Source organism: Chinchilla lanigera, unplaced genomic scaffold (genome assembly GCF_000276665.1).
Source record: "Chinchilla lanigera isolate Chin_1 unplaced genomic scaffold, ChiLan1.0 scaffold00052, whole genome shotgun sequence".
In the NCBI taxonomy this organism is placed as follows: domain Eukaryota; kingdom Metazoa; phylum Chordata; class Mammalia; order Rodentia; family Chinchillidae; genus Chinchilla; species Chinchilla lanigera.
The window spans coordinates 7429173-7451364 of record NW_004955453.1 but is presented as its reverse complement, the minus strand read 5'-3'; the positions used below and the strand labels follow the sequence as shown (position 1 = coordinate 7451364).

The 22192-nt window shown below is 42.9% G+C and overlaps 1 protein-coding gene across 1 annotated transcript in view; it reads right to left on the bottom strand.

The window, feature by feature from the left end:
• Col4a4 (collagen, type IV, alpha 4) overlaps positions 1-22192 on the bottom strand; it is a 118872-nt gene that overhangs the window by 72674 nt on the left and 24006 nt on the right. Inside the window, exons 5-12 of the mRNA XM_013519818.1 lie at positions 11759-11893; positions 10937-10981; positions 10054-10170; positions 8291-8359; positions 3245-3280; positions 1831-1893; positions 1044-1079; positions 809-850 (exon numbers count right to left, since the gene is read on the bottom strand). Of these exons, the coding sequence (XP_013375272.1) occupies positions 809-850; positions 1044-1079; positions 1831-1893; positions 3245-3280; positions 8291-8359; positions 10054-10170; positions 10937-10981; positions 11759-11893 (543 nt within the window). The remainder of the gene's footprint in view (positions 1-808; positions 851-1043; positions 1080-1830; positions 1894-3244; positions 3281-8290; positions 8360-10053; positions 10171-10936; positions 10982-11758; positions 11894-22192) is intronic.

Sequence of the window (22192 nt, the reverse complement as noted above, 5' to 3'; positions counted from 1 at the left end):
GTTTACAAGTTTTCAATTTGTTCTTTCTCATCAACATTATACCACGGACATTTCTCCACATCCTGCAGACTTCCTATGTATTTTTGGCTACAGCATTGTTCCCTTAATGATTATGCCATAGGTGACCATGCCAGGACTACTGAGAGCAGGAATCAGGACTATCTTGCTAAGTACCCATGCTCGGTGCCCATCACAGCCTGGCTTAGGATAGATGCCCAGCTTCTGTTTGCCCATCATTATCAAAAGAGTAATTCACCTACCATTGGGCATACAGACTGTTCCCACACAAGCCACCACCTGAAATCACTTTTCCAAAGAGTATCCCGACTAAGGTTCATACTACAGTAGAAAAGCCTGTGCATGTGAAGAGGGGAGAGGAGGGGAGGAGGGCCTGGGAGAAGGGAGGAATAGGGCAGAGGGGTAGAGCAAAGGGGGAGTGTGTTCCTAAATGCTTATATTCATATGTGGACTTTAGGATTCTGATGAAATTTTTGAAAGTAAGCCAAACAAATCAGCAATTAAGCAAAATTATTGCTCCTGAGATTTATACAGTCAAAAGTGCTACATCTCTTCTTGCTAGGGTAAAATGTATCACATAAATTAATTTGAATTTAGTGTTAAGTTTTGCCTGTCATGTTACAGTTAAGGTGGTGGTGCTATAATATTTCAGCAAAGAGAAGGTCTCCGCCATAAAAGTGGGCAGAGACTAGGTGATGGACACAAGCTAAGTACCAATCAGGACAGCCTCCACAACTAGAGTGCGCACGCATTTTAACATCCGCTCCTCCCTGCAAAAGAGGATACTTACGGGGTCTCCCATTTGCCCTTTCACTCCCACACCAGGATTGCCCTGAAAAAGAGACAAAAGTAACTCTAATTGCTTTGGAATTTTAAAAAAGTAATAAAAAGCAAGTAAGATTTTTGCTGACATTTATTCAAATACTTTGGGAAGTCTGATAGGAGGGAAGATAAAATTCTGACAGATACCAGATACTAGTTATTTCATTAAGTGGGGTCTGCTTATGTATCTTACGACCACCTACCTTCAAACCTGGACTCCCAGGGTGGCCTGGAGGGCCCTACACCAAGGACAAAAATACCACAAATCAGTTATCAGTCGTAGACATTAGAATGTATCTCACTGATTGCCCCAAGTTCCAATGTAGGAAACACTTGATTTTAAAGTATGCTTAGTATGTTCTTACTTATATGCAAAAGCTGAAAAGAAAATGATCCCAGATAAGCAGATGGCAAAATAACAGAGAGCAGAATAGTTCAGTCTAAGAAGCCTGGATAGGGGAGAAGAGGGAAGAGAGATGAGTTGTGTAATGGGCACAAAAATACAGTTATAAAAGAGGATTGAGTTCTAGTATTCTACAGCACAGGAGATGAATATTGCTAATAGTAATACTTTTTAAATGGCTACAAGGTTTTGCATATTTTCAATACAAATAGTAAACATTCAAAGTGATACATATACTAATTTCTTGGTTTGATTATTATACATTGTATGCCCATGTGGAAATATCACACTCTACTCGTGATTATATACAATAATTGTGTGTCAACTAAAAAACGTGCACGATGGACTTTGTGCCGTGGATGGGCCGTTCTATACAAACATGACGCCAGTGGCTTCTCATACAGGGAAGCTGCGTATGGATATGCATTCCTGCCAGTGAGGGTGGAGCTATGTCGGTCTGTGAGCTTGTAAGTATTCAAGAAAAGCTTATACCGGGGCCTGACCTGGGCCTTCAGGTTCACTTTCTACATTTAGTTTTATGTTGCCTCTGGATTTTGGAGGCCCAGCGTCCTCAGGGCTGCACTTACTGTTAACCCTGGTGCTCCGGGATCTCCCATGGGGCCTTTGGGTCCTTGGGGACCTCTGGATCCCTAGACAGGAGAAAAATCAGCACATTTATTTAAAAAAAGGTCACAGTCCTCACTCATAGCATGAGTTGCATGTAATCGCATGTGGATAAAGACCTCCAAGCAATCAGTTCCCACCACATCTGCTCAGCTAGAAGATCTTCTACTGAGGTGGACGGCAGCAACAACTCTGGTAAATGTGAAAAATTCCTGTGATCAGATTCAGTTCAGACTCAGGAACTAATCTTTTTTAAAAACACAAATCTTGTAAGAGTGAAAGACAAGGACACCCAGAGTACTGACACACAACAGTAGTCCCAGCTACCCAGCAGGCTGAAGCAGGAGAATCACTTGAGCTCAGGAGTCTGGGCAACATAGCAAGATCCCATCTCAAACCAACAAATACAAAGCTGAGCATAAAGAAAACTTGTTGTTGGCTATTCTTAAATTCCATAGATACTATATCGTAATTTTTAAAAAATATTAGGATTAGTTAACATTAACATTTAAATACCAATGTATTCCTATTTTTAATACATGTGTAAAAGTGGTCTACAAGACCAGAGTGAGCAGAAATGTTATCCCTTCCCTGGAACAAGATGACTCCACCATGAGCAAGTCTATGAAATATGTAAGTCACAGTATAACTACACACATTGCCAAAGGAAGGCTCTACCCAGGCAAGTCGGAAGGGTAGAAAGAAGCCCTCTGCACTACCTTCATGTCAAATAATTTTTGAGTGTATCAAAGTTGCCCTCTGTATGAAGCTGGGCTGCTATTTACTTAAAGAGCAACACCAAAAACATCTCATTTATTACACAGAACTGATCTTCTTACAGTAACATGAAAACCAATCTGGGAAAATAAATCTGTCAATACCAAGACATTGCAAAACCAATTTAGGGATAATCAGAGAAATACAATCAAGAAAACATGGAGCAAGATATTAAATATAATACACAATTACTGATTTGGCAGGTAAAAATGGTAAAGAGACAGAACACGACAATTTCCACTTGGTATATACATGCAGGAGGCCCAGGAATGTGTATTATAAATGTAGCATCTAAGCGGACCTACTTTCAGAAATTTTAAGTGTCTGCATACGCCTGAGCAACGTCGCATGATCACTAAGAGACAGAAGGGGAAGGCAAGAGGGAGCCTGTTGAGACTCAAGGGCCACATCAGGGGCATGCGACCTGTGTTGTCACACATGGACTTAACACCCTGCTGTCACCATCTTGAAATTCTTAATAACTTTTGAACAAGGAACTTAGATTTTCATTCTATACTATGTGGGCCACACAAATTCTGTCGCCAGTAGAAGGCTGTTTGAGAAGAAAGCAGAAGCAGATGGCCTGCTCCGGAGACTTACCGGTAAGCCGGGTGCTCCTGGGTCCCCTCTGTCTCCCTGCAATAATGATGGTACATTGTTTTAGGAGAGGAGTATAACTTCCCTAAAACGTAGATGATGTAACAATGGGAGAAAACACAAGAATTCTTCGGCTTAGTCTAAGTGTGCAGTTTGTTCAGTTTTTCCATGTGGAGACAACTGCAGAAGGGCTGCATAGAGGTGACTTCGTTTTTCTGTCCTTAGACCTTGGATGCTCCTCTGGGCAGGGAGCAGAGAATGACTGCTGGAACCCTGGCACCACAGAGTTAGGACGGAATGATCCCATTTCAGTTCCCAACTATCAGCCCAATGGCACATTTCCTGCAGGTCACCTGTCCTGGCCTTGCTTTTCGGGAGGACCCCAGAGGGGACGTGAAAGGATCTCATGGGGAGAGCCTGTCACCCCTGCTCCAGCCCACATCTAAGGCTTGCTGCTCTACACTGAGACTCAACTTTCTTTAAAGCCTCAAAGGGTATATACTGCCTTGGATTTAGGCTATTTTGAAATGTCAGTTATGCATAAAATAAAATGTAATAGTTCAAGCACTGGGGGTGTATAGGTATCTTTGTGGCACTAAGTACAGCACATTTATTCAGCCATGACCACCCTGATCCCACGATTTCTTCATCTTCCCCTAAGGGAACTCTGTTCCCACTAAATCTGTCTCGCTGGTATCCTTCTCCTTAGTCCCTGACAACCCTCATTCTACTTTCTGTGTCTAGGAATTTGACCACTCTCAGAGCCTCGTATAATTGGTCTCATACGGTATTTGTCCTTCTGTGACTGGCTTATTCCACTTATTTCACATCACATGATATCCTAAAGCCTCATTCATATAGTTGCATGTGTCAGAATTTCTCTCCTTTCCAAGGCTGCCTAATATGTATTTATATGGATAGACTCACAGTTACAAATCTGCTTTTCCATTCATCTGTTAATAGCGACTTGGGCAACTTCCACCCTTTGGCTACTGTCAGTAACACTACAATGAACATGAGTATATAAGTATCTGTTTGAGTCTCCGCTTTCAACTCTTCTAGGTTACATACACAGAAGTGAAACTGCGAGATCATACGGTAATCTTACATTTAATTTTATGGGAATTATTTTCCACAAGAGCTGAACTATTCCCACCAGCAATGTCTGAGGGTCCCAATTCTCCACACAGTTGCCAATCTTTATTAGTTTTCTTATTGTTTCTTACAATAGCCGCCTGAATGACTGTGAAGTGGATATAGCATTGGCCTCAAAGTAATTGATTTGCAGTCCATTTTATTAGAAAGCTTCTATTTCTGAAGATGAACAATTTTCATACCCAAGAGATGGAGGCAGAGGGAGGAAGAGAATGGGGGTAAAAATATGTTTAAAATAACTAAGATGGGTTGTGTACATGCACTAATACATAAGAATTCTCATGCTCGTCTCCCCTTCTATCACACATTTTCTATCGTAATTACAAAAATACTCACCATAACTAATACTGCACAGCACTATACAGTTTACCATGTGCTACAATTACAATTATTATAACACAACGTCTTAACAATTGGAAGGCAAGGTGGATATTACTTTATTTTCCTTTCGCAATTCAGAAAAACGAGGCTCATTTGTGTTAAAGAAGCTGCTTAAGTCACAGTGTAAGTAAGGGCCAGCTCATGCCTTCAGATCACCATTATGGCTCCCAGAATGACTATGTTTTGATGCTATTTATTCGTGTATAATTTCAGGCATGCCCAACTTGCTGCTGGCCATTTTTTGCTCTTTTTTTTTTTTTTTTTTTTTTTTTAGTAAAGAGAAGATGTCTTGGGCTGTATGTAAAATATACGACATGGTTAATGTATCTAAGTAACAAAACTTCCTTTTAAAAATATTTAGGGGGAAATGGCTGGCTATAGCTTGGACACATCTGGAAGTTCCATAGCACTTCCTGTCCAGTACATATGAATGGGGCAGAGGCTGCAAGCAAATCCTCTGATCTCACAGAAGGGATCCACACTCAGGTGTTCCTACTCCAGGGGGCCCAGAAATTAGGGCTTATTAGAAGCAATCTAAGAGTAGCTTTACCTAATGGTTTGTAATATTTTTCCATAAGAAAAATGACCCTGTGTCTTGAAAATGTACTCCCTCTTCCTGATTCAGCATGTCTACTGATCTCTTTTTACTTATCCATGGCTTCTCATATAAGAGATGAGGTGGTTAAATAAGAGCTTATTCCTGAATGTTGTACATAATTCCCTGCTAAAAACATTAAATGTATCCAGGATAGTGCTAGAAGGTTTTCAGATTCGATGGTGGTGACTTTGATTATATTAGAGAGTAAATATTAACACTAGAATACTTTAACTACAAATAAATCAGTGTCCTCACCTGGGGGTGATTTCTGCCCACCCCAGGGGACATTTGGTAGTGTCTGGAAATGTTACTGATGGGCGTAAGAAGACGCTACTGGACCCTAATAGGTCAAGGTCAAAGGTCAGGCAGGCTGCTCAGAATCCTACGATGCTCAGAAGAGCCCCTCAAACCAGATTATTGGGCCCAAAACGTCAATAGTGGCAACCTTGAGCAAATAAATGTATCCTTGCAATTCCAAATGGTTTGTTGGTACCAGAAGCTCATAGACATAGTGAGTAAGAGCAGTGTTTTCATACAAGAAGGACAGTGTCATGTCAGTGTGTCAGTGTTATGGTTTGTGTCTGGATGTCCCCCCAAAGACTCATGCAGTCATGGGATGGGCTTCTAGAGTTTATGATTGATCCAAGGTCCAATGCTGGGGTTATGGGTGGGAGTGCTACACACACCCTGAAGCAGGTAGCTTCCATACAGTACAAGGGAGGGAAAGAGGCTTGCTTCCCCCAGCTGCTCCTCCCTTGTGCTGTCATTGCTTTTGCTGTTTTCCACTGCCATAAACTGTTGCCCTCTGCCATGTGAACTGGCCAAGTATGGACTGAAACCTCCACAAACTGTGAGATAAATAAACCTTTCCTTCCTTAATTTTGCACATCAGGTATTTTGTCCCAGCAATGAGAGAAAAGTAACCGAGACAGAATTTGGTACCAGGAGTGGAGTCATTGCTGTGACTATACTTGACCATGTGGTTCAAGAACCTTTGGAAATGTCTTGTGGGAAGAGTTTGGAAAGGTTCGGAGATGCTACCTGAAAGAGAAGCACTAGAATGCCTTTGGCTGTTCTGTATGGGAGATTCTGGTCAGAGCTTGGAAGACCAGAAGGCTGATAGAAATCCTGCCAGTACAGACCGTGTTTGGGAGGTTTCTACGGAGAGGAGGACTGCATTGGCTGTTGGACTCCAGAGGATGTGTGTTATGGCTTGGTAGAAAGTTTGTCTGCATTTTGCTCATGTCCAGAGACTTTGCCTGAGACTGAGGGTGGCAGACTGATTAATCTGGCAAAAGAAATTTCCAGGCAGTCAAATGTTGGGGCAGTGACATGGCTATTGTTGGGGGCTTTTTGCCAAATTTATGTTGAGAATCAAGAGCAAAGAACCCAGCAGGATGATTTAAAATGTTGTGAGCTTGGCCAAAAAGAAAGGTCCAGTAAAGCTGTGGACTGAAAACATAAAGCTACAGAGATCTCCACTGCTGAGAAAGAATAAGAGAACTGAAAAGATGGCCTGAGGGCATCACAAGAAGCAGCAGGTCACCACCCCTTGCAGCCTCAAAACTGCATAGGTGAAAGACTTTGCTTTGAGGAGGAAGCAGCAGAGTGCCATGTTTCAGAATGGCAGTGGTGTAGAGAATTTTTTTCTCAGAATTGAATTTAGAGTGCCCAGCAATCCAGGCACTCACCCCTAGGGCCAAGAGAAAAAAAAGCCTGGCTACTGTTTTAGCTGGCAGTAGACCTTTGCATCATCCATGTGGCACTGGTTTTAGATGCACGCAGAATGCAAGAGTTCTGAGGTTAAACAGGCTTCCACCTCGATTTCAGAACAAGGCCTAAGAGGCCAGGCAGTGTGCCCCTGAGAGAGCAGTGTGTGAAGCTGTGAGTGTGAAGTGAAAGGTGTAGTGGATACTGGAGAAGTTTGGAAAAGCCAGGAACATGGATTGTCTGAGGAAAGCTGCAAGGAGGGAGCAAAGTGGGCCTAAGAAAGAAGCCACGGAAGCAGTAACCACGAGAAGTGCCATAGGGGTACAGTCACTCAAGCCCTTTGGAGCTCACAATGTGTCACAGATTGCTTTGCTTCAGATGCTGGATTATGGAACCACAGGACTTAATGTTTGCCCTGCTGGATGCTGGACTGGCTGTGGTCCCAATGTTTTCTATCTTCCTGTTTGTATCTTTTGAAATGATATTGTTTGTCTTGTGCCACTGAATGTTGGAAGTGTTTAACTTTTCATTCGTACAGGGGCTCACAGCTAAGAGTTTGCCTTAAATCTTGGAGGAGACTTCGGATTTGGGCTATTCAACAATGCTGAAACAGTTAGGACTTTGTCAACTCTTAGAGATAGGCTAAAATATCTTTTGCATAAAGGGATGTACATGAGTCTTTGGGGTGGCCAGGGGTGGAATGTTATGGTTTGTGTCTGGATGCCCCCCAAAGCCTCATGCAGTCATGGGATGGGCTTCTAGAGTTTATGATTGATCCAAAGTCCAATGCTGAGATTGTGGGTGGGAGTGCTACACACACCCTGAGGCAGGTAACTTCCATACAATACAAGGGAGGGAAAGAGGCTTGCTTCCCCCAGCTGCTCCTCCCTTTTGCTGTTGTTGCTTTTGCTGTTTTCCACTGCCATGAACTGTTGCCCTCTGCCACGTGCCACTCTGCCTTGGAGCCAGCCAAGTATGGACTGAAACCTAGACAAACTGTGAGCTAAATAAACCTTTCCTCTCTTAATTTTGAGGGTCAAGTATTTTGCCCCAGCAACGAGAGAAAAGGAACTGAGACTGTCAGGGTAATATTTAAAGGAAAATCAGTGTACTCAGTGACACTCCTCAGAAAATCCCTGTCCTATGCTTGCTGCATGGCTCAACAACTGGAAAGAAAATAAACCTACCAAGATCACTATACTTACTCGAATACCTTTAATGCCACCTGAAATGAACACTGAATTTCCTTTTTCTCCTTTTTCTCCAGGAAGACCCTGAAAATAAAATAATCAGTTAAGAGGAAAAAGTACACTACAATTTCAGTGTTTTCTATATAAAGGAAATTCCTCAATGGACTCTCCCTCCCAAAGTGTTCTGAACATAACAACTTTGTAGTCTACTTAATATCCTGACATAGCTTAACTTAGTTGCCACACAGAAATTCTACTACTCAATATGTTATGATCCTAAAAAGAGCACACAAATTTCAAAGCTGATCACACCTCATTGTCTGATTCCACTTCCTGTGGGAGAAACTTGATGGTTTTACGGTGACTTATATCAGCATTTTGCTTGAGAAGTCATATTTGCCTACACAGGCAGTCCTGGCTTTGTACAGTTCCAGTCTGCATGAATTTCAGTTCCACAATTAAAGAACACCAGTCCAATACTATGGTTCAATTTTCAGTTACATTTGTAACTGAAATTAGTTGAGGGATTGCATGTAGTACAAAATGTACTTCTACCTGGTCAGTTCACAAATCAACAAATAATTATAATTGATCAGTTGTGATCACTGACCAATCAATGTACATCAATTATATATGAGTGGGCACATACACATACGCATATACACACATGTGCACAGCAAAACACATAGGTGTGCTGTGTCCTTACTTCCAAGTGGTAAATCCACATGATATTTTACAAAAATGGACAGATAAAAGAGGGAACTGGCCAACAAAAGCAAAAGCAAAACAAGCAAATGAAAAATTGCAGTGTTGGAAATGAAATTCAAATAGAATATAAGTGGAGTTACACAAGAAACAGCTGGCTGTGGGAATGTGGGCACTGCAGTCATTCAAGAAATGCCGGCCACCAAATGAACGCAAGAGTGATGAACTTATCAACATAAAGTAGGGAAGAGATTGTGATGAAAAGAATGACAATGTGCCTTGGAGAAAATGACACAAGCAAAAACTGCACGCTAAAGGAACTCGGGAGATATTTCACAACACTGAAAACAGTCCAGCTGAGAAAGAAGTATGACATTTTTGCCAAGGCGTAGAAACACATTCATTCCTTACCATGAAATACACGATGACAAGACCAGCACTGTTCAAACTATGCTTGGTGGGTATTTACAACGAAGTGAAACGCTTTGATTCTCAGTGTTTTGAATTTCAGTTTACTAAATAAGTATTAGTTTTAATTTTTATTTGTCTCTATATTTAAAAGTGACAATGAGAGAATTATTAAGGTGTCAACAGAACATCTTAAATAGTATTTTTACTATTTAAAAAACAATAGTCGCTCAGGTTGCGTAAGTCGATTGGGTGGCTTCATCTTGCAGGGCTCTTTTCACATTACTGTACAAATGAGGGCTGCTTCTATGTCAAAGAAGGCAAGCGAAAGAGAGCTGCTCTGCACAAGACCATCAAGACAAACGTCAGCAGTGTGGTCAGTGCGATATACGGTGCTAAAGCTATAGTTGAGGACGTGGGCTCTCTTGAATGTGCGCAATTCTGTAGAATGGGATTTGGTCCCATTTGAAGAGCTTAAGAAATGTGCATTCACCAGTCTGCAAGGACCCTCAAATTCTAGTCCTGCCCGCCTCTCCATCCACAGCCCCAGAGATCCTCGCTGAGTCACCACTCTCATTAACTGCTTCTCCCACACACCGAGCCTGTTCCTACCTTAGGGCCTTTTCACTAAGGATTTCTACAAGCTTCAGGTCTGGGCTTCTTACCAGGGGGCCTCTTGGGCCAGGAGCTCCTCTCTCCCCTGGAAATCCTGGATCTCCTCTTGAGCCATTGTAACCATCCCTGCCAGGTTTGCCTCTGGACCCAGGAGGCCCCGGGTAACCCTACCGAAAACAAAACTGTAAGTGAAGAATTTTTGCAAGAATATCACAACATAAAGGTTATGCAATATAATCTCAAATTGTGACTCACATATTGTTTAATTTTGTAAAGCTTCCCTCACCGCCCAAGAGTGCTACATTGCATAGTAAAACTAAAAATAAATTTTAATGCACTTAAATTTAAATTAATGTAGTTTTAGAATATTCTGGGAGATTTGGTTTTATTTATTTATTTATTTTGGTGCAAGGAATCAAACTCATGGCCTTGCACTTGCCAGACAGGTGCTGTGCTGCTGAGCTATATCCCCAGTCCGAATTCTGGGAGATTTGGGAAGGAAACCCTCTCTGAGATCATTAGAAAGAGTCCAGTGAATTGTAAAGCTTCCAAAATACCTCTTCTTTCTTCCATTCGATTTTCATATTAGAAATGAGTCTTAAGTATACTTACTTCCAATACTAGGACTCATCAGGAAATAAAACTTTCATTAGGAGTCTACATTTACTTCCAGAACATTGTACTTAATGTCACAAGTGTACATAACAGTTTTTTTTTTTCCTCTACTCTGATCAAAAACCTTGTTCTTCAGGAAAATCTGTTAGTTTTAGAGTTATTGTACAAAGCTGAAATGCAAACACCCTTATATACACTGGTATAAAAATTTAAAAAGTTGGCCCAATATTTATGCTTTTTGAACGTGTGGTTTTAAAGATTCTGATGAGTACATCTCCTTTCTTTAAAAAAAAATGAAGAAAATTTAGAGAAACTTACAGGTATACCATCCAAACCCGGAAATCCAGGAATACCAGTTGGACCCTAAAATCCCAGAAAATAAAACAATGATATAAAAATTGCTAAACTAGTAGATTAACAAGTTGATTTACTTGAAAACAGGAAATGCTAATGACTGATATTAAGGATACTCATCAGCCACTGTCACCTACTTTTATTTTGATGAGTTTAAATAACAACAGCTTTTGTACTTCTATGTGTATTTAGAGAATGTTGACAGTACTAACTCAAATAAAATATTCAACATGGTGGAAGTCAGAAATTCTACTTCTGAAAGTCTATCATACAGTAACAAACTCTTACATGTGAGCAACAATAATTTACAGGATTATTTCTGTGCACTGGCATGACACAAAGTTGGGGTAGAAACTCAGACCCTCACTGCCAGGAAATAAATGATGGCTTTATCCCTAATATGGTACATTATGCAGTATATTAAAGGAATAAATTCAATCTATGAAAATTAACATAAAATAATCTCTAAGACATACTACTGAGTGAAAACTGAAGGGCTTATAATGACACACACAATATATTACTTAGTTTTTTTCATTCAATTGGTTGGTTGGGTGTTTTAGCCATCAAACAATTCAGCGCTTCAGTGGTACATTTAAATGTATAAAAAAGTTGAGAAGGGCAGGCTTCTCTGGAAAGGGGTGGAGAGTGAGAACTAATAATCACAGAGGAACACAGCTTTATTCCGTGACGAGATGCAAGTTTGCCCCGGCTGTGATTGTTACCCCCGGCAGAATAGCGCCGCTGAGAGGTTCATGTGGCTCTCTCACTGATAAAGCAGCTCACCTTGTCTCCTTTCTCCCCTGCGGCCCCAGGAGGGCCACGGTCACCTCTCAGGCCTTTCTCTCCTGAAATCCCAATGGGTCCCGGGGCTCCTAGAGGGCCTATGGGGCCCTGCAGCCCTAGTAGTCCTGGTTGACCCTGAAAAAGAAAGGTGTGAGGGGAACAGTTCAGTGTCTTCTGGCACAAGCACATGGTCACTTCGATCCACAGAAGGCTGAAAAGTTAGATTCGAGAACACTCTAGTCATAGAAACACAAACGTCTGATTTCATACACTAAAAAGAAACTTTTTTACTGCCTTTTCCACTCTGAATATAAGCTGTATGATGAGGTCACATTACTGCATACGTGTACATGTGCAGTGTGTGTGTTCACAGAAACATTTATAGAAGCAGATTATAATTCTGCTACTATTTTCATTCGGTCAGCTCCGTTTGTAAATGTTGGGCTATTTCATGAAGTGCAGAATTAAAAATGTCAAAGTCTTATTACCTTTATGTAAGTGACAGAAGTTTAGAGTGATGGGAAAACTGTGAGATCTTCATGTGCATCCATGAATAAAAATGTGGCCTCTTGTTTTAGGTGGAAGTTTCACGAGCTCAGTGCTCACCCTGAGGTCCCAAAAATGGGACCTTGAGGCCCAGCGCTGATGATCTCCCTCCCCCTTTCTCCTCCTGCTCTCCTTGCATTGGGGAGGACCAAGTCCCTGCGCACTGACGCTCAGGCCCAGCGACACCGTCACAGGCAGCCGAAGGTCGCACAGCGTCCTTGGCCTCACGACTCGGCTCTCTTGTGTCCTTTACTCCCATGTCCCTCCGACCTCAGTCCTTACACACAGGATCCCTACTTTCAGTGCCCTCCCTGGATTCCAACACCCTCTTATACGTCTCAGCCTGGACATTTCAAAATTCCAGACCTCCACATCCGGCTACCTCCTTGACATTTCCCTGGAGCCAGTGCTACCTCCAGTTTAAAAAATAAAAGAGCCAAAAATTCAAAATGAACTCTTTAACCCCACCCCATGCCCTCCTCTGCCCCCTATCTGACCCTCCTCCTATCCTCCCCATCTGTTCAGCCTGGAAGTCAGCCTGGATAGTCTGTCAGTATAATCCCTGCTCAACGGATTGTTTCTACTTTTCAGATCGATCTGAAATTCACCTGCGTCCGCGTCTCCACTGCATCTGCTCTGGCTTCCTGAGGGGCGCTCCCGCTTCCTCTTACCCACCCCAAGCCCCTGTCTGCAGAGCACTGAGTGACCTTGAAGCAGAAATCAGTTCACGGCCCTGGCCTGCTTTTAAAAACCCTTCCTGACTTCCTGAAAACAATTAGCATAAAGCCCTGCTCCCTACCTTTTGGGCCTTACAGATTCCCCGGCCTCAACATGCTGCCCTCACGAACCGTCCCCAGCCACATGGCCCCTCCTGCCCCAGTGCCTTGGCACGCTCCTTCCCTCTGAACAGCTCTTCTCCATGACATTCACCCAATGTGGACCCTGGTGACAGCTCCTCAGAAGCCTCCTTAACTCCCGGTGCAGCGGGACGCCAGACTCCACTGCAGCTGCCTGTCCGTCTTCTCAGCACCAGCACTTCCGATCTTTAAATCCTGCGTGTGTCCATTAATGTACTGTTTCCCTCTCCAACGCGATAGAAGTACATGACTAAGAGGACAGGGATGTGGTCACAGCTTGCTGTGGAAATTCTTCCACATAAGTAAGGAATGGTGGACAGGCAGTGACAACCACCTCCACACCTTCCAATTGGGCCCTGTAGGGTTAGGATGGTGATTTTCAAATGCTGAAAATGCCAATTCCATCAAAATGTGATCCTCTTGATTTACATAAACTCATTTTATGTATTCTTTTTAAAAACTTTTCATAAATAATCAATGTATGGACACAAAGAAACTATTTTATTTAAATGACCTCAAAAATCCACAATCAGGCTTTCCAACTTGCGTCTAGAAGCAATGTGAGCTGAGAGCGTCTTTGATTCACGTGATACTTTTAATAACTCGCTTTGTCGTTTTAGGGTGAGGCCCTTACATTAGGTAAAGGCTGTTTATAACAGGGCTATCACACAGGCATGGCTTTTTGGCTCCACCTCATGCACCCCGTCTCCCATGCGTTAGGCTGGGCGGTCCCGCACATGTCCGAGTGCGCGCGTGCGTGCCGTGTCTCATCACAGTTTGAAGACGCTTCCACCGTTCATTTGGCTTCAGTCTTTTGTCCTTGAAATTTTTCTAAAGATTTTTTAAAAATTGTTTTATATTCCCTCTTCCCCTAAAGAACATGGCTAATTGCATTCAGTCAGTAAATAAGTCTTGCTATAGAGACAGATAAGCTTGCTGGATTCAGACGTTCACTTAAACATCTACAGCAGAATAAGACTGCCCCCTTGAGTAGGGGGGGCGAGGGCAAAATAATTCCTGCAGAGTCCCACCTAAATAAAAAATGGAGTCACCCCAAATCGGTGAATGATTTCAGTGAATAGGATGTTTGTATGTGTTTTTTTGTTTTTGTTTTTGTTTTCCGGTATCTGGAATCGAACTCATGACCTTGCGCTTGCCAGGCAGGCGCTATGCCACTGAGCTAAATCTCCAGCCCCTTCAGTGAATAGGATGAATGGTCCATCCATTCTGGCCATTCATTACCACATGGTCAGATACAGGAAATACTCTGTGCTCGCAGCTGGGTGTGATCTGTTTACCAGCCACTCTCCGAGACCTGGGCATGACCTCAGGCCCATCTAGTCTATCAATCTGAAAGCCAAGGGATCACATGGCCAACTCCACATTGGAAAGCACCCTGAGAAGAAGAAATGATTACTTGGAACTGGTCCATATTTGGAGGGTCACCTTAAATAGTGCTACTGGCCTTAGCCAGGCCCAGATGTGCACAGAGAGATGGGGTGAGCCCTGGAGGCACGGAGTCTGGGTCAGGACCCCATAACAATATCGTGGAATTATTTTCCAGAATATTCTTTGCAACTTCCCAGAAAACTTGGAGTCCTGTGAAAATCTACCAGCCTGAGACTGAGTGAATAAATTACAGTATTATCATACAGTGGGTACCACATACCCTGTCCCATCTGGGAGCCCCAGAGGCAATGTGGGAGGCAAGAAGTCAATGCAGGAGGTAGGTAAGGAACAGAGGTAGACACTGGAAAGGAAGGCAGTCAAGAAGGTGTGACAACCAGTTACCACCATGGGCAACAGGATCTTGACACTGAGGGGATTTTGAGAGTCAGTGTGGAACACATATGCCAGGGTTACACTGGACAGGGCAAGGAGTCAGTGCATTCCCTCCACGGGCTGAGGACCACTGGTGGTGGGCAGGATGTCTTGGGCTTTGGGGTCTTTGACAAAGTCCTCAGATAAAGAGATGCAGATATAGGCAGTTGATGTCCAAAAAGCAATGGTCCAAGGAGAACGCAAAGGTCACTCATGACATTTGAAGCTAGCCATTCAAGAGAGCAAAAAGATTGGTCTAGGCTGATGTAGCACATCCTCACGATGATCATGAGGAAGGACGAGTGCTTGGTGGTCCAGGCTCTGTCATCAGGCCCCTGTGCTTAAAGCGCAAGCCTGTCGCATGAACCTGAGTCTCTTCTCTCCTTCCTTTTTTCATTCTTTCCTTCCTCATCACCCCCCCACACACCCCTGGTGCTGAGGATCCATCCTAGGGCTGTACCCTTTGCACAGGCTATGCAAGTGCTCTACCCCCGAGCTGTGTCCTTACCCAGGTCTGTGTCTTAATCTCACTGGTCCTCAGCATCTTCATCCGTCAGTGGCTCATGAACATACAGGATCATGCATGCGAAGCTGTTTAAGAAACTGCCTGTCTAAATGAATGCTAACTATTATTATTATTATAAGTGGGTAATTATTAAGTGAGGAAAACAAGCCAAGGAATAGTATGTCATCTGATCTTACCTGCAATGAAACAGAAGAGCATCTTCCCTGAACACGTGTTTATAAGAGAAGACTTCAGGAAGGATATACCAGAAATGGCATGAGTAGGACATGCACACCTTCTATTCTTATGTGCTTCTTACAATCATCAAATCTAAAGACTAATTACTATTTCCCTTCCACCATTAAGTCACTGACTCATCAAAGACTGACAGCCTTTAACATCTGCCTGTATTTCACGAGTCAAAATTGTACTTTTCTGTATTTTCCCTTTCCTTCATACTCTTTCAACCTCATCATAATGGCTACTGTTTATTGACTCTTCATAAAAGTGCCAAAATCTTAGAATTTCAAAGGAGGCTTAAATATACAAATATGTGTTACAAAAGAGACAATAATCAGATTATGAAATAGAATTAGGCAGGTGTAAACCACCTGGAGTATTCTGAGAGCAGATCAATATACAATGGGTACTACAGAAATTCTAAACTACAATATAAAAGTAAGAATAACAATTATTCCAAATGACCTTTTCTAACCTATGTTTATTAATCATAACTTCTAAGATTAATGTTACTTTAAGATTAATTAACATATGTTTAAAAGCTCCCTTTATTTTTAAATGCAAGAGTTAGAAAATAACTGCTCCTTCATTAAGTTTGAGAATTATCTTTCCATCTTGCATGTAATTTATACATAAGCTCCCCCAAATTGTCTTCTATGAATGCATACTTTAGAACAATTTGTTATTTAGACACATAACAAAATGCATGCTTGAATATAAAGGAAAACTGAGAAAGAGACAACCGATTAACTGGCTATAAATCTCTGTAATGTGTTTGGTTTTAGACATACAATTCTGAAACCAATGAATGGAACTGATAGCGAGGAACTTCGCAGAGGGAAAAAAAGTAATAGCAATGTTTAACATGGTGCTAAGCATAAAACTCCATTTAGTACAGTATAGAAATGTGTCCTGATTTGAGAACATGCCATAAAAAATACTGTTAAAAAAGGTAAAATAGGAAATAGTTATTTGCATTATTGAGGATTCTGATCCCTCTGCTTTTGTTCTGATCGCCCCTCCTCCCCTGCCCCTAAATGCCACAGATTTCTTAGCGGGTTCTGTTGATTCACTGCCTTTGCACACACTGTCCTGCCTCAAGAGGGCGCCCCTCCCCACCCTAGCTGACTACAACTCAAAACTCCCACAGCAAGATTGTCCTGTCCCTACCCTTGGCAATTAGATCCCCCTCCCAGATGCCATGATAACAGCACTTATCACCTGTGACCACGATCCTGCCTTTACTTGAGTGTCTCTTCCACACCTACTGAGCCATGAGCCCTTAGGGGCACAGTGTGGGTGCCCAGGGGCATAATGGTAAGAAACACAAATGTATCAGTCAGGTTTTCTTACTATAATGAAATACCTGAGGCATACTACTTTACAAAAAATACAGGTTTACTTAGGCTCATGGCTTTGGCTTAAGGTCTAAATAGTACAGCACAGGCTCTGGCCAGGACCCCTGGGCTATATCCCATCATGATGGAGTGTACGTGTCTGTCTCTCAGTGGCTTTATAAAGCCACCAACATTCAATTATGGGGGACCTGGACTAATGACCTAAGACAGTCACTCCCCAGAGGTCCTACCTCTAAATACCACAGTAGGTATAAGCTCCCACCCTCTTGATGCCATTAAAATATGGCTTTAGGGCATAAACTTCTGTATGCGTTCGGGAGACAGGGAGGAAGAAGCCACGTTCCAAATGCTTGGTCACTTTCCTGTCTCTGGGACACAATACCCAGCACCCACAGCTTACAGGAGGGGAGGGTCCTTTGGCTCATAGCTACAGTCCACGTCAGCTGTCTCCAAGGTGGAAATGGCATAGTGGAAGGGAATAGTGGAGTGCAGATTTTCAACACACGACAGCTAAAAAGCAGAGAGATGGGAAGAGCTAGCAACAAGAACACTTTCCTAGGTCATGCCCAGGTCACCCACTTCCAAACAAACTCCACTGGCTCCCAGCACATGTGGATACTGAATTCACCCATGGGTGAATCCTCTGACGAGCAAAGCACCCCATGTCCAATCACCCTCCAAACCCAAGAGACGGGAAAACATCTTAGATCTAAGCCAGCACACAAACCCTAACAGGAAAGAGTGAGGCATGGGTCCCTACCGTAAGGAAAGATGTGTATAAACACTTTCTTAAGTTTCTGAACTGCCCAGGACATGGGTTTACAGTATTCTGCAAAAGGTTGAGGACCCCAGATATGCAGAGCACAGCTGCACAGTGTGAGCAGTGACTCCCAGGGCAGTGACGTTGCAGTCTTTCTGTCGTTGAGATACCGCGTGGATGTCATTAGGTCTCAGTTGCAGTCACAGGAAGCAGAAGCACCATCACTCCTTTGTAAACAGAAACACTAACATAAAACGTGAGTCCTCTCTTTTTTTAAGGCTGTGAAGACTTTGCAAGTTTATTTTTAGTGCTGTTTTTACGTATTATGAGACATTTTGTTATATGGCAAAATTTTTAAAGAAATACATTAAACCTTGAGTAACAGTATTGACTCTGTCAGAAAGCTGTCATGAAAATTTTCCACATGCTAGTCTGAAATAGTACGCTGTCGGTTCACCAAATCTGAGTAAACAATGTATCCACAGCGATGTAGAGAATAATTTTTATTTTCATTAATTTCATGTAAAAGGAGGTCAGTAAAAACGGGGCTTACAAGCAAATATGTAGGATGACTTATTTATAAGGCTATAATAGAATTAACTGCAGGGTGAATAGAATTAATCACAGGCATAAATAACAAGCCCACAGAAGACAATTTTGTAGCTAGAGAGTCATTAAATATTCACAGGAATTTCGCATCTTTTAAAGAAAAGTCTCTTTTAAGGAAGAATGGTGTCCACTCCTAATCTTCATCCTTCACCCACCAACAATAATAACATGACATAAAGCACGTCACTACACCGGATTCGGTCTGACACAGAGAAACCTCCCTGGGGGAGTAACTGACTTCCACATGTAATATTCTTGCTTTTTGTGTACATAAAACTACCACATTCTTTGGTTTGTGACTTTTAGTATGAGCTGGCATAGTCAGCCACTCCAGAAATGACAATGGACAGCTGGGAAACCTTCGCATGCTTTCAAGAAGCCACTAACTCATTTCTGTCTCCCTACTCAACATCTCAGGGGACACCACGTCATGGGACCTACTATCTGCACCTCTCTATAGCAGCAGCGGGCTCCAGGACCAGCTCAACAAATAAAGGATGAAGGCGATCAGTGTACACGCACATTGGAGGCCTCCCTGCCCCGAGGCCAGGCATTCCTTTAGCATTTTGTCCCTGGTTGATTATTAAGCCAGGAACATCTCTGGAGCAGTGTTCAGATCAAATTACTTTTATTTCACAAGTTAGCAGAAGGCACCAGGGTTCTACTGAGAGACTTTGTACTCTATTAAAATCCAAATCTTCAAATCAGCCTTCTTCAAAAAAGCCACTGATCAGCTTGCCCCTCCCCCTGGACATGTGGGGAATGACACAAATCTATGAACTTTGCCATCCTAGCAGTACGAAAATCAGGGGAAATTACTGCACCACACATGACTACAAATATATGGATAACCGTACTTTTTCTGCAAATACCTCATGCTTTGTCCCAGGCCCGAACTGATCCAAGGCAAAGAAGTATAAATAAATGAGTAAGTGAATGGGTGAATGAGTAAGAACGAGGCCTGCATTGTAGACTGCACAGGAATATCCCACTTACCCTTGGATGCTAAGACCGTGACATTGCTATCCGAAGTGTCATAGCAAGGGGAAGGAATTTACTTGTTGTGCTTGGTTATGTGCTCAGCACTCCTCATGGCGCACCTCATTTAATGCAACCAACAACACCAAGGAGTGTGGATTATTACCCCATATGGAAATATGGAGTGGGAAATAATATGCAAATATGGAGTGGAAAATAATATGCAAATATGGAGTGGAAAATAATATGCAAATATGGAGTGGGAAATAATATGCAAATATGAAATGTGAAATAATATGCAAATATGGATTGGGAAGCTACTCGGGAGGCAGCACTTACTCTAACTCCCCCTCCTAGCAGCTTGAATCCAGGTCAAACCCGGCAGCCTCTCTGCGAACACTCCGCCCATTCGGCTGGTACCATGCAGGGTCCGTCTTCCCTCCTGAGTCACACCCACCTCGTCAAAGCAGAGCTCATCCCTCCCAAACTAGGTTCCCTGTGGCTCCTCCCCGTACCTGCAGGGGGCGGCTCTGTCCTTCCATCATCTACACTCAGCCTGGGGGCCAGCGCGGGTCTCTTTCCCTCCTTCTCCGTGCCCCTCCCATCACCACAGCTACTGCATCTTGGTTGGAACCGAATCTCATGCATCTGTCTCAGCTTCCCCCCACAGCACAGTCTCTGGGTCACGGTCTTGTCCTCTGCCACACGGGTTCCCAAACGTCAGCCTCCCTCGCTTCCTTAACCCTCACACTGCTGTCAACTCGCCTTCTTCTGTCTGTACTTCCTGCGCGCCACCGTTTTCATGTACATCTCCAAGGGCCACAACTTCCCTCCCACCACCCAGCGAGCCCACGCCCTGTGGCGCCCAGAGTACCCTCTGCTCCTGGTGTATTTGTCAGCTGGAGGAGACAGCAGCCTTTCTTCACCAGAGGCCCAGAGCCTCCCTTCCTCCCATCATCATACTATGACCACGAAGCAAGGCATGGTCGTCCAAGCCTGTAATCCCAGCTCCTTGCAAAGATGAGGTGGGAGGAATGCAAGTTCAAGGCCAGGCTGGGCAACTTCATGAGACTGTGTCTCAAAATTAAATTTTTAAAAAAAGAGCTGTGACTGCATTGTTTCATTAGTGTAAAACCTGAGAGAGTTAACTTCAACTCGGAGGTATGATAGACATTGTGAAATGATAGGAAAACACTCAAGGGTGAAGGGCAACTGGGATGTGGGAAAAGAAAAAGGAAAGAAGGAGAAATTTTGTATGTATGTATATACAGGATAGTTAACATAGGTGTTCTACTGTCTTCTATTTCTTTGCTGAAAGAAACTGTCAATGAGTCCTTGATTGATCAATACTGCATGTCTCTCTCTGTTTTCATGAGAAACCACTTTGAAGATATCAATACGTAATACAACAAGCATTGTTAATTTCCTACCACTTTTGTTTGTAACTCTGTATTGTCTGTACTGTTCTTTTGTTATTTTGTAAAAGGTTGTCTGTCTGTCAATGTTTTCCTCCTTTTACTTTTAAAATAAAAAAATAAATAAAATAAAAAATAAAAAAGAGCTGTAGATATAGTTCAGTAGTTGAGCACTTAGCATATACAAGGGCCTTGGTTCAATTCGCAATACCCCATACACACACACACACACACACACACACACACACACACACACAGCCTTGAGAACAGTAGCAGCTATAACCAGTACCATGCGTTAGGCACGGACACAATGCTCTACATTCTCCCATGGAATTCTTACATATAAAGCAGAAAGGCATCCCTGTATCTACGTCCTCACTCCCGAAGGAGGAAGCTGAGCTTCAGACAGATGAAGCAAGAGTCCCGAGCCCAAGCTGCTCACCCCCTTAGAAGCAGAAATTCAAACCCAGCTCTCCTGAGCTGGAGGTTTCCACTGCTCTTTCTCCCCTAGTCCTTAACAATTCCCCCTCTGTACAGTTGGGTCTACTCTAAAACAGCAAACACCTGAATATTCCCTGCATCTAATCTGCATCACTGTTTGATACATAGTATTTTGCATCCAGCTAAGGTGAGGCCTTCTAGAAAACTCTTAAGGACATGTATATTTTTATTGCCATCCCAGTACCTTGGCCACTGTCTTGCAGAGTATACAGTCTAAACACATACTCGTGGGTTGCTTAATCTATTAATGCTTAACTGCTTAATCTCTTAATTGCTTAATCTATAATGGCCAGTTACAGAGAAACATTATTTTAATCCATCTTTTTTATGCGGCCCTCATTCTTACCTGTTATTATTATTTCTTTTTTTTCCCCAATGTCTCCCTTCTTCAGGCTGAACTGTAATTCAATAAAGGAGCCACTGGGTGTCACTAGAGTACTATGTAATCCTTCCAATAGGCCCCAGTGTGCGGCTTAAACCCTTTCAACTGCCTCCAGAGTCTTCTCTGGGAAAAAGGATTGTTGAAAATTAGGAAAAGTTGTAAAACCAAATAACGAAATCGTGTCACTCTAGGATTAGGCTGTCTGAGAAGACTTCACTGCGGCGGCAGAGTATTTTCCTGCTCCTTAAGTTGACCTCACTTGCTAACAATAGGCTTGGAATAAACTAATTGCTTTGGCCTGGAGAAACACAGCTTTACGGGTCTGTTTCTAGGAGCCAGCATGGCGCACGGGGCAAGAACTCCACACTGAGAGAGGCTGGGGATTTAGCTCAGCGGCAAAAGCGCCTGCCTGGCAAGCGCAAGGTCGTGAGTTCAGTTCCCGGTACCGGAGAAAAAACAAAA